This window comes from Camelus dromedarius, chromosome 2 (assembly GCF_036321535.1).
Source record: "Camelus dromedarius isolate mCamDro1 chromosome 2, mCamDro1.pat, whole genome shotgun sequence".
Taxonomy (NCBI): domain Eukaryota; kingdom Metazoa; phylum Chordata; class Mammalia; order Artiodactyla; family Camelidae; genus Camelus; species Camelus dromedarius.
This window is the reverse complement of record NC_087437.1, coordinates 80,590,364-80,603,211: the sequence shown is the minus strand read 5'-3', so window position 1 is coordinate 80,603,211 and position 12,848 is coordinate 80,590,364. Positions and strand designations below refer to the sequence as shown.

The following is a 12,848-nucleotide window of genomic DNA, read 5'->3' as shown; positions in this document are numbered from 1 at the left end:
GGGCAGGACATATGCTGTATACTCAGAAACTTTATTTTATTTCAAACTGTGGGTAATTCTAAGGCTGGAATACAGGTTTACTTGGATTATCTTCTAGGATCTACATTTAAGAGAAAGAAATAAGCTGTCGGATTTTTCTTTGGGAGTAGGACTGGCAACATTTTCACATGTGGGAGGTGGCATGGTGAGATGGGCTGAGATCAGGGTTTGGTGTGAAGAGAGACCTGGGAAGAGAGATGAGACCTGATCAGGAGAGACAAGAGAAAACTTCTCATCTTTCCCTGCCACCTATTAGCTGTGTGGCCTGGGCAAGTCCATTAGCCTCTCTGAGCCTTAGTTTTCCCATCTGTAAAATGTGGATAATACCTCCTAGCTTTCATGGATGCTGTGAGGATTAAGGATAATGGAAATAGCATAAAACTGGTCATACAGTAGGTGCCTAATAAGCGATAACTGTCATTATTACCTAAGGATAGGGACTAGGGATTGAAAAGTTTCGTAGACACTAAAGCAAGTGTTAAAAAGCAGAAAATATTTGTTGAATAGACAAATAATAATGCAAAGGCTATGTTTCTATACTGTGGAAATGGTTTTAATCCAAGTGACTTCAGAGTGAATTTGAATTTTCTTTGAACTTTGTCTATAATGTTTTGCAAACATTTAATTTCAGAGGCTTGGGGAGGTGGGCAAGAGTGGGCTTCTCCTTGGGTAGCCTCTCTCTGTGGGGATATCCTACACTAAAGAAGTGTGGGAGGAAGGGGGAGGTGAGAGGATAGCAAAATAGCAACACTTTCTGAGACAGATTCCTTTTCCCCCCACATTCTAAAAACTTGCAAAGTATCACAATTCAGAAATAGTTTAAACATAATTTTTTTTAAAATGCCCATATAATCATCACTGAAAATAAGAATAGAACATAACCAGCACTTCAGAGAGCTTCTTTGCCCAAGTCTCGTGATAACTTCCTCCTCCCCTAGAGATAACCACTATACTGACTTTTTTTGGAGGAGGATAGGCAGTTAGGTTTAGTTGTTTATTTATATTTAGTTTTTAATGGAGATACTGGAGATTGAACCCAGGACCCTGTACATGCTAAGCACGCACTCTACCACTGAGCCATACCCTCCCCTACATACTGACTTCCTGATAATTCAGAAAAAATTTTTTCCCTCATTATTATGGAGTCTTCAAATCCATCAGTTCCCGCCAGTGAAGCTCAAATTTAAAGGACAGACAATACTAAGTGTTGATGAGTAGGCGGAGCAATTGGAACTTTCCTACACTATTCTAGAAATGTAAATGGTGCACCCACTTTGGGAAACTGGTAGTGTCTACTGAAGTTAAGCACATAAATACCCTATGACCAGCAATTTGACTTCTGGTATATACCCTAGAGAAATAAGTGCTTATGTCTACCAAAAAACATGCATAAGCATGTTCATAGCAGTCTTATTCATAGTCGCTCCAAACATTTGGGAGCTATGTGGGACATTTGAGAAACAACCTAAGCATCAAGCTATTAGAAGAATGGGTAAATACAGTTATATTCAAACCAAAAAACCTAGGTTGTTGAGAAAAATGCTTCTGCAGTTGACATCTGAGACACCTCTGCAGTCTGTAAACAGTGTTTCCATGTTTTAAAACAACTCTGGAAGTATTCTGTCCTGGCAGGAGGAGTTACTCTAAGGGAGAGCTATTGGCTTAAAAATCGATGGATAGCCTGAGCAGCGTTCAAAACATTTTCCTCATTGACCTTGGGAATTGCCCTGAAGGACAGGAAGGAATTTCTAGTTTTTAGATCTACCCAGCTTGTTATTTTGCTAAGAGCATTCAAGTTAAAATTTTTCTCCATTATGAAAAGTATCCGAGGTTCTTTGATGACTTCAAGTAGCCAGATCTCTAGTGTGTGTGTGTCACCCAAAAGAGTACCTTGAGCGACAGGCGCCCACCCCCATGGTACTCTGGCTGGGTGCTTTCTGAGAGAAGCACACCTATGGAAAGACTGGCACCTTTGTGTAACATCTCAGTGTTTGGAATTCTTTCTGAATTTGTTTCCCCCTCTGTTTTACTGCTCATAGGACTTAGTACCAAGCTACACCTCTGTTGCTTACAAATCGCAACTGAGGGAACAGAATTTTGGAGATGTTCCTTTTTTGAAAGGATGTTTAACATATATAGAGAAGCAAAGTAACATAATGAACATCTAAATACCACCAGGCAGCTTCAACAATTATCAACATTTTGCCAGTCTTGTTTCATCTATCCCCCACTTTTTGTTGTTGGAATATTTAAAAGCAAGTACCAGATATCATTTAATCCAATATTCCTTCTTTCTTATGTGAAAGAGCAGTTTTAAATTCTCTCTCTTAATAGTTGTTATTTCTGTTATATAATGTAAACTGTTCCTTTGATTTCAAGAGTCAAATTCCAATGATTTGAAATTAATATGTTAGAACTGAATGAATTTGAATCTTGTTTGTCTTTGAATTGGCAGGGAGATTTTTTTTTTTTACCTAGGAAAGTATTTTACGGGTTAATAAACTTGTGTAATGGTGTGTTAATTGATGAATGTGAAGCAGAGGCAGAAAAACGGATCTTCCAGTTGCGGGTGCTCCAAGGTCTGTGGTTTTCCTCACGCCTGAAACTGTGATATTTAAGCCTGAGCCTTCTTCTGTGTCCTCTTACTTTCACTTCTCTTTCCTCACAAACTGCAAGTCACCTATAACCTGGAAATGTTACTTGCTAGCTAATATTAAAGTTGATGATTGTCCTCTACTATGGACCTGTTTTGGGGGACAGCATTTGCTTGGCAGGACAACTTAGGAAACAGAGTAGATTTCATGAAGATTCTGACTGGCCTTTATTTAATCCAAGGAATGTGTCTGTGGAAGATACACTTCTAACATTTTTATTAAACAGAATAAAATTTTTTATTGTTAGACTAAGATTGGGATTACATGACTTCAGTTAATCAGCTTGGCACCCGTCATATCTCATTGATAGAAAACAGTTTTAACTTTCTTGTGGCACTGGCACATCACAGAGCTCTAAACTCATTTATTGCACCATGACTTTTCTGCTTGAGTTAATCAGCTATCAAAAGGACCAGTTTCTTTGCAGTGTTTAATACACCTTGGGTAGCTTGACAGTTTTGGACTGTACAGTTTTTTGTGTGATGTGGATACCTTAATATGAAGATCCAAGAAAATGGTTGTGTATTGGAAGTGACTTTCAAACCATTTGCAATGCTGAGTTAATGGCATAAAACCAGAGAAACAAAGTATACCAAAATGATCCAACTTCAACTTCGAGTTGAGAGGCAGATTTAAGAATGGTAAAATTGACACAAAGGCATGTTAATAAAAAGAAAGTGAAACATATTGCAAAAGTAAACAGTACTTTAATGACCTGCCATGAATCTACGATCCAGCTTCAACAGTTTTCAATTCATGGCCAACCTTGTTCTGCTGTACCTTTACTCACTACCCCTTCTCTATTATTTTAAAGCAAGTCTCAGATCACATACGATTTCATCACTAAAAGATAAGAGCTTTTAAAGAACTACAATCCTATTATCACATCTCAAAAGATTTAACAATGATTCTTTAACAACACTAGATATTAATTAAGTGCTTATGTCTCCAGTAGTACTCATAAATACAGTTTTTAAATGGATTTTTGGAAATAGGATCCAAGTAAGGCCATACATTGTGCTTGGTTGATATATTTCTTAAATTTCTTTTTTGCTTTCTTTTTTAGTGTCTTTAAAATTTTATTACTATCGTGTGCTCCATGGGTTGGCTGTGCTGATTGGGTAGTTCTCACTCGGGGTCTTGTAGCAAGATCACACACGGGGCTGGAGTTCTTTGAAGGCTTGACTTGGCTCGAGGTCGAAGATCACACTTTCAGATCTCTCTGTGGGTTCCTCTTTTATTTTCTTTGCTTCCTTTTCTCTGTTTCTGATTGTTGAAGAAATCAGGTTGTTTGTCCTGTAGAGTTTCCTGCTGTGCTCATTTTCCCGGATGCTGTATCCCTGTGTCCTTTGACATACTCCTCTCCTTCGGTGTTTCCTGTAAATTGGTAGTTGGAGGTGGAGGTTTGATCAGATTTTTGTGGGAGCAAGGACTGCTTTGTGGGTTCTTTTGAGAGGCACACAATGTCTGGATGTCTCTTGCAATGAGTAACTATTAATAATCAAAGCCTAAGCTCATTAATTAATTGAGAGTTGCAAAATGGTGAAATTTTAATTCTATTATTCATTTTTAATTAGCTGGAATACTTCTGTGAAGTAACTGTTTGGTTACTCGTTGGTATAGTTTACATAGGAAAGATAGAATTAATAATATTTAATTCTTCCCCTTTATTTGCTGGTTTTTCCAAATAATCCGTTGGTAGTTCACTAGCATCCTTCAGCTGTGACCAATTAGCTTTTTTTTTTAAACTGTCATTATGAACTAATGGATTTTGGGGGAGGTAATTAGGTTTGTTTGTTTGTTTATTTTAATGGAGGTACTGGGGATTGAACCCAGGACCCCATGCATGCTAAGCATGCTCTCTACCACTGAGCTATACCCTCCCCCCTGAGCATGGGGTCTTCCTTCCTAAAAGCTGGACTGGGAGGCAGCCTCTTGTAGGTGGTTTGAATGTTCTGAAATGTTCTCCCAGGGTGAGAAAATGGGATTCACACGTGGGTGTGAGACTTGCATGTGTCTCAGCAGAAGCACAGTTGGCTCTTGTGCTGCAGCTCCAAGAATGGCCGGTCCTGAATCCACCTCTTCTTTCCACCTGGGGATTCCCAGCTGCCATCTTGTGCGGCCAACGTGCCATGGCGACCTTTGGGTCCCACGGTGAGAGCCAGAATCCTAGATTCTTTTCTCCCAGGGAAGTCCTTGGTCTTGGCTGCAGGGCTGTCCTCCAGGACCAGGGGCCGCAACGCTGGGCTCCAGAGCTGGGCTAGGTGACTTGGGAGGCCTGGGCTGGGCTGGCTCCCGGATTCCCGCACTTACGTGCTCCCCCTGGATTTAAACACAATTTATGTATTTACATACTTAAGTTTGACTGTGAATGGAGGGAATACTCATTGCTTCTTCGAAAATAATTTTTAAATATTTGGAACCATTACTACAAATCTTTGGAAATGCCCCTAGGCAAAAAAAAAAAAGGTTTAAAACATTGTAGGAGTAAGGGAAGTGAATCAGAAGGATAGATTTTTTCAAAAGACTTGAGTGAGTTTTATTTATGAAAAACATCCAATGATGCTAAAAAGGTAAATTAAGAAGGAAGATCATTATTGCTTAAAAATGTATCTTGTCTGCCCCAATGCCATCCCTTCTTCATGTCCTCTGATTCCAGTTTAAAAGCTGAATGGCTCTATAGTCAAGGCAAGGGGAGAGCGTATCGGCCTGGCCAGCACATCCAGCTTGTCCAGTATCTGGCTACCATCTGTCCTCTCAGTTCTGCGCTGGGTCTTCAAACTGCAGAGGATGCCAAACTCGAGAAGATTCTGAGCAAGCAGAGGTCAGCCCATTTATTTGTAGCAGCTGTTGAATTCATGAGTGAAAATACCTCTGAGCCTTTCCCAGGGGGTTAGTAGGGCTGAGGCACGCGCTGCGTGTGGCCCACGTGTCTGGGCACTCTGGCCCCTCGCCACTGTGGCAATCCTGCAGGGGAACTGAACCCTGCAGTGCCGTCCAGTTTGCTCCCCAGCAACTGAGTTGTCAATCATTTCTTGAGTGGGGAGAGCCATGAAGCATGGGAGAGTGGGATTTTTAAACAATGCATTAGTCCTTTTAATGTAGGTGTTTCACATGGACTTTAAAATACTAACATCAAGACAGGTATAGCTAGAAGCATTTAGTAGTCACTTCTTTTATCAGAGATCCTGCCTCTGAAGGTTTGTGTACGTGTGGCACATGAGGGTGTCTGACTATCTGATTTAAAAATAAGTTTCTTAACCATTTCTGTCCAACGCTTTTAAATGAGATTTTGTAATTTGAGTGTTATTAGAGATATATACTCCGAAACCCTGGAAACGTCTACCTTTTTGACAGTGTTACCCAGGAAGCAGAACCATGGTGGGGTTTTTTTTGTTTGTTTTTTTTTTGGTTTGTGTTAAATCACATCATATGTTACTGGTTTTTAGGTTTCACCAGAGGCAGTTGATGAACCAAAGCCAAAATGAAGAGTTGTCTCCTCTTGCCACTGTTGAAACGAGGGCATCTCTTGTACCTGAGCGTTCAAGCCCTGTTCAAGATTGTCAGATAGTCCAGGAAAGTGGTAAGAAGTTAACTGATCTCTGATCTTTCTTCTCCAAGTTGTTTTGCTCTGTTTGGTTTCAAACAGAAAAAAGGATATATTTTCACAATTTTTTGTCAACTTAAATGAACATTGGGATCCTATATTTTACATATGTATATACACAGGTAGACATATAATTACTATATGTCTAATTTTTGGAAACATTCAGAAGACTGATCCCTTTTAAATTGACCTGATACTCTGATTATTCTTTCGATTATTACAAGAATTAATTTTTTAAAAATTTGGTTTGGTATTTTAGGAATGTTAGAATTAATTACCAAAAGCATTTTACTGCATTTTGCTATATTTCAAGGATTAGATTTCATTAAAAAGATACAACTGAAAAAAATACCTCTCTAAATATTTAATGTTTTAAACTCAGAATTCTGTTGATTCTTTTAGAACCCGTCATCCAAGTCAATTCTTGGGTTGGGATAAGCAGTAATGATGACCAAGTATATGCTGTTAAGAATAACTTTCCAGCCTCTGTTCACACTACAAGATATTCTCGAAATGACCTGCACCTGGAAGACATCCAGACTGATGAGGACAAGTTAAACTGTAGTCTTCTCTCTTCAGAGTCTACTTTTATGCCAGTTGCGTCAGGACTCTCTCCAGTATCGCCTACAGTTGAGCTGAGGCTACAGGGCATTAACTTGGGCCTAGAAGATGATGGTCCCAGAGATGAATATGTGAAAGGGTTAGAAAGCCAGGGCTTTGATAAGGAAGAGGAAAAGGCTTTTTGGGCTGCCAGTGAGAATTCTGTCCAAATGATGAAAAATACGATTAGTACAGAGGGAAATGAGAAAGATAGTCTGTTACCTTGTCCTGAGCCAGCAGTAACCAGTGCTGTCTTGAAGGTTAACACCCACAGTCTTACATCTTTTCCTGAGTCAGTTGGGCACAGTGTCTTCCATACACAGCCAGGCAGTGAAGAAACCACGTCTCAGACAGCTGCAGAGAAACTTCCCTGCAAGGTTTTAACCCAGACATCTGTTGCTTTGGGCCAAGATAAAGTTGCCCTTCAGAAGTTGAATGAAGCAGCCACCAAGCTTCAGGCCTGTTGGCGGGGCTTTTATGCCAGAAGTTACCACCCACAAGCCAAAGATGTGCGCTATGAGATCCGGCTGCGCAGGATGCAGGAGCACATTGTCTGCCTAACTGACGAAATTAGGAGGTGGGTGAGAAGTCCTCTTGGTGCTGTTCTGTAGGTTTGAGGGTGTCAGATTCTTAGAGTTGATGCAGAACACTGAATCGCTGCTGTTGTGGCCAGGACACTTTTCATACCGTGTTGCCCCTCTTGGTTGGTCGCCTACAATGTGCTGAAAGCATCCTGAGGGCAGGGACTGCCATATGCATCTCCATCCCTAGTACAGGAATTGGGACATAGATGCAGTGCAATAATAAATGCTGAGTGAATGCACGCTTTATAGATATCTATATACCTAAACATAGAGGGTACAGAAAATGTGGAAAAACTGAGTAAGTATAAAAATGGGAAGATAAGAAAGTCTACATAGAACCCAGTAGGTGACATAAGAATTAAAGAAACTATAGGGATTTAGAAGGAGCTAAAATTCTAGGGCAATGGTGGGAATTATTTCTTCATTCCATGGCTGTCAACCCAGGAAAATTAGGATTTCATAGGCGTAATCTGAGTATGAGTATAGCAACTAGCAGTATTTATTAATATTATCAGGTGGGAGAGGAGGAAGCAGTACAAGAGACTGAGAAGGGACAGCCAGAGTAGTAGGAGGGCTAGGAGAGTGTGTGGGGATGTTTCAGAAGAGAAGAAGGGTGCTGGAGGAGGACAGACAACGATACATTAAATTTAGCAGCTGGAGGTTATTGGTGACTGTGTCGAGGGTCCCCAAGACTATCCTTGGGTTTGATGATTCGCAAAAAGGACTCATAGGACTCAGGAAAGCTATTCTTTGTGTTCATGATTATGGCTTATTACAGTGAAGGGATATAGATTAAAGTCAGCAAAGAAAAAGGACGCACAGGGAAGAGTCCAGGAGGGACCACATGCAAGCTTCTGGTTTTCTTCCAGTGCGATTGTACAGATGGGGCTCCATTCTCCCGGCAACGATGTGTGACCACACATACGAGGTATTGCCAAGCAGAGAAGCTCACTCGAGCCTTGGTGTCCAGAGTTTTTATTGGGGGTCAGTCACATAGACATTGAGTACCCATGTGACTGACCTTAACTACTCAGACCTCAGCTCTTGCCCGAGGTCAGACTGATTCATTGTGACCCAGGGTCCCAGGTGAACAAAACAGTTATTTACCAGAAAGCACATTGTTAACATAAACTATCTGCTGTGGCCCAAGACCCCAGGTATACAGAGATACTCTAATGAGGCAGGGTAGTCCAAGGGCTTGGAGCTTATCTCTCAGGAGCTGGTCAAGGCTAGTACTGTCTTTAGAATGCACAGGGTTTGAACCCCAGTCCTGCCGAGTTAATCCTTTCCTGTCCAGCTTCAGTGTGTAGTGGTTTGAAGGCAGTTTGGACAGGGTTGAGTAGTGAATGTGCGGAGAAGAGTGACTGTTCAGCTTTGGGGGAGTGTTGCTGTGAGGAAGAGAGAGAAGTGTGAGGAGGTGGTTGCAGAGAGGAGAATCTGGAGTTAAGGAAGATTCTATTTAAAAGATGGGAGATGCAGAGCATGTTTATGTGTTGATGGAGACGATTCAATAAGGAGGGAAAAAGCTGATGGTGCAAAGGAAAGAAAGGGGAAGTGCAGGATTGAAGTTCTGGAGAAGGTGGGAGAAGGGGTCCAGTGCACGAGTAGAGGGAGTGGCCCGAGGTGGGAGCAGGTGAGGTGGTAGGTGTGATGATGGGGATGGGGACGTCCTATCTGATAGATGCTTCTCCTTTTTCAGTTTTATGTAAGATGTGGTCAGCACTTGAAAATTTGAGGAGAGGGATGAGTATGTGGGAGGTTTAAGGGGAGATGTGTGAGATGTGGGGTATTCATCTTAAAAGTGAACTTATAAGGGGAATGGAGGAGGACTGCTGGATAGTATGAGGAAAAACCTAAAATGCAAAAAGAACAGGTCAGACTCTGATTTTCATCAGCAACTCTCAGCTGTTCTGTTCTAATGTGGACATGGTTGATTTGGTTCAGCCAAGAATGGGTTTTCCTAGGCGAACATTGTAGGGGAGAGAGGGAAGGACAAGGGAGCTGAAGATATTTGGGAAAGGGATGACTATAATGATGGACCTTGGAATTTACGTGAGGTAAAAGGAAAACAGGAGGAGAGGTCTAGATGAAGATTGGACGTCTGGATTGTTGTAGTGGGTGCAAGACCAAGGGAACTGGGAGGACTGGAGGTAGTGGTTTGTGCTGGTGCTTGGAATCATTTTTGAAGATGGTGTCATCAGAATGCTTGGATCTAGAGTGGGAGTGAGAATGGGTGATGTGGGGTGGGTTATTGTTAGGTAGAGCATCCATGTGAATGTTGAGGGCTCCAGAAATGAGCACAGGAACAGGGCAGAGAAAAAGACCAGTGCTGAGCCTTCAGTGAAAGGGGCAGGTAATGGGAGGTCAGTACTTGAAAAAGAGTTAGGGGAAGTTCAGCAAGATGGTTGGAGCTCTTGAAGGAGGAAGGTTAAGAGTCATTTGTAAACAGCAGTGAGAAGCAACGTTCTAACTCTGATGTATGAGTGAGAAAAATAGCTGCCACTTGAGAGGGCTTCCGTGCCCTTAGAAGTGGATCTGATTTGGTCAAGGAAAAGTTCAGAGAAGAGGTTGAGTGTATATGGGAGTTTGCAGATTACAATTCAGGAGTACCAGATGCCACAGGAGGAGGGCTTGAGGAGCTAGAGAAAGTAGGTTGGAGCTTCAGAACAAAATGGGATGACAGTTTGGGAGATAATGGACAGCTAAGGGATCCTTAGGTTATGGCAGATGTAAGTATGGAGAGGGGGGCAGTGAGCCCAGAGTGAAACTTTAATGAATGAGGGGAGTGACAGATGTGAGGTCTGTTGATGATAGCAAGGACTATATCAGGAACTGGGACAAACAGAAATGTGAAGTTTGATGGGATTAGTCCTGCTGGTCTCTTAGGATGTTTCAAGCTCTTTCAAGCTGCCTTTCTGCAGCTCCTGCCCCTTCCATGTGTTTGGCTGGGAAATTGAAGCTAGATAAAGAGCCATTTAAGATTTTATTTTTCATTACTGGCAATACTTTGTAGAACCTGCATAATCTGAATTTCAGTCACATCTTATTTGCTTTTTTTAAAAATTAAACTATAGTTGATTTACAATGTTATGTTAGTGATGTAAAGCAAAATGATTTAGTTATTAATAAATATACTCTTTTCCATTATGGTTTATTACAGGATATTGAATATAGTTCTGTGTTCCACACAGTAGGACCTTGTTTATTTTATATAGTAGTTTGTATCTGCTAATCTGAAACTCCTGATTTATCCCTCACTCCCCCGCTTCCCCCTTGGTAACCATAAGTTTGTTTTCTATGTTTTTGAGTCTGTTTCTGTTTTGTAAATAAGTTCATTTGTCTCATTGTTTTAGATTTCACATATCTATTATGTGATATTTATCTTTCTCTACTGACTTTCTTCACTTAGGATGATAATCTCTAGGTCCATCCCTCTTGCTTCAAATGGCATTATTTCATTCTTTTTTATGTCTGAGTAGTATTCCATTGTGTGTGTGTGTGTGTGTGTGTGTGTGTCTGTCTGTCTGTCTGTCTGTCTGTCTACGTACCACATCTTTATCCCATCATCTGTTGATGGACATTTAGGTTGCTTCCATGTCTTGGCTATTGTAAATAAAATAGTGCTTCTATGAATTAGGGTGCGTGTATCTTTTTGAGTTACAGTTTTCTCTGGATATATGCCCACAAGTGGGATTGCTTGATCATATGGTAACTCTTTTTAGTTTTTTAGGGAACCTTAATACTGTTTTCCATAGTGACTGCACCAATTTACATTTCCACCAACAGTGTAGGAGGGTTCCCTTTGCTCCATACCCTCCAGCATTTATCTTATGATGGCCACTCTGACTGGTGTAAGGTGATACCTCATTGTAGTTTTGATTTGCATTTCTCTGATAATTAGTGATATTCAGCATCTTTTCAAATCATATGTTCTTTGGCTTCTATGTTGAGTTATACTTTAAAACTAAAGTTTCACTTAGATATTCTAAAAGTGGAAAGGACTGTCATTAGATTATTAATCTTTACAATATATGTGTTTATTAGTTGTAACAGGAAGTACAAGTGAAAGCATCCTTTCTTGTTTAGTAATGGATTTTGAATTATTGTAGATTAAGAAAAGAAAGAGATGAAGAACGCATTAAAAAATTTGTACAAGAAGAGGCTGTCAGATTCCTTTGGAACCAGGTAAACCCCCTCCTTCTGACTTACCTACTGTGTGAACAAAGACAAATTATAGATTTACTGAGATAATCATAGATTAGTTATAGGTAAGGTAAGCACCCTTTCTTAAGGTTAAGAATGTGCTTCGTGTTCTGTTGCTAACTCAGAACTAGGACTGTGAAATTTGTTATATTTTATTTAATCTGAAGAAAAATATTTTCATAATTTTGACTTGAAAGCTCAATTTGAGGTTTTATCTAGCTATCTATCTTGTTTTATCTGTTGAGACTGTTTGAATAAAAAGTGGTTGAAGTGCTGTATGACAGCTACAGTATTGCATATCCTCAAACGTACACATGACCCCCAGGGAGAGAGTCTGAGCCCTGTGGCAGCACACTCCAGGGGTGGCTCACACATTGATTTTCCTGTTGTTGTATCCCAACAAACATGTCTTGATGATAATTCCTTGGAAATATTGTTATAAAAGAATTTGTTATAATAGGATTTTACCTATAACATTATATTTGAAAATACATAGTATAAGGTCTGGAAAGATAACATATCAAACTGCTATCAGTGATTACCTTGGAGGACAGTCAAAGGAAAACTAAAATATTGTATGTATTGTTTTCTTGTTGCGGATTTTACAGTGAAATCTGGAGATTTTAATTATACTTTAAAAATGTAAAGTTTGTATTTTCAAGAACTCGGGGTATTTTTAGGTATTTTAGAGTTGCATATACTCTGTTGCTAGTTTTTAAAAACTCTTAATCCCAAATGGGTATCTAAAATGAGACTTTGATTATAGAGTCTGCTCATATGAATATGCTCTAATCTGTCTTATTAAATAGACCTCAGTGTATATATTTTTTAAGATTTAAAAACATTTTTTTGGATGGGAATTAGGTTTGTTTATTTATTTATTTATTTTTAGATGGAGGCACTGGGGATTGAACCCAGAACCTGGTGCATGCTAAGCGTGTGTTCTACCACTGAGTGATACCCTCCCCCTGACCTCAGAGTACCTTTTTGACCCCCTAGTTAGCTAGACATGTGCCGTTGTGCTTCTGATTATTTTTCAAGTCAAGACGAGAATTGCTTCGAATAGGCCCATGTCTGCTCCCCTGGAGAAGGTCTTTTGTTACCAAGGACGTGAACCACTTGTGCCAGCCAGGTCTGGGCTGGGGGTGCTGTGGGAAGGGT

General features: G+C 40.3%; 1 protein-coding gene across 4 annotated transcripts in view; it reads left to right on the top strand.

Annotated features, from left to right (window-relative positions):
- The window catches only part of CEP97 (centrosomal protein 97), a 36,049-nt gene that overhangs the window by 18,101 nt on the left and 5,100 nt on the right, over positions 1–12,848 (top strand). For all 4 annotated transcript variants that reach the window (XM_064495825.1, XM_010978426.3, XM_064495820.1 and 1 more), the window contains 4 exons: positions 5,353–5,517; positions 6,143–6,276; positions 6,703–7,477; positions 11,594–11,669. In XM_064495825.1, the coding sequence (XP_064351895.1) occupies positions 5,353–5,517; positions 6,143–6,276; positions 6,703–7,477; positions 11,594–11,669 (1,150 nt within the window). The remainder of the gene's footprint in view (positions 1–5,352; positions 5,518–6,142; positions 6,277–6,702; positions 7,478–11,593; positions 11,670–12,848) is intronic.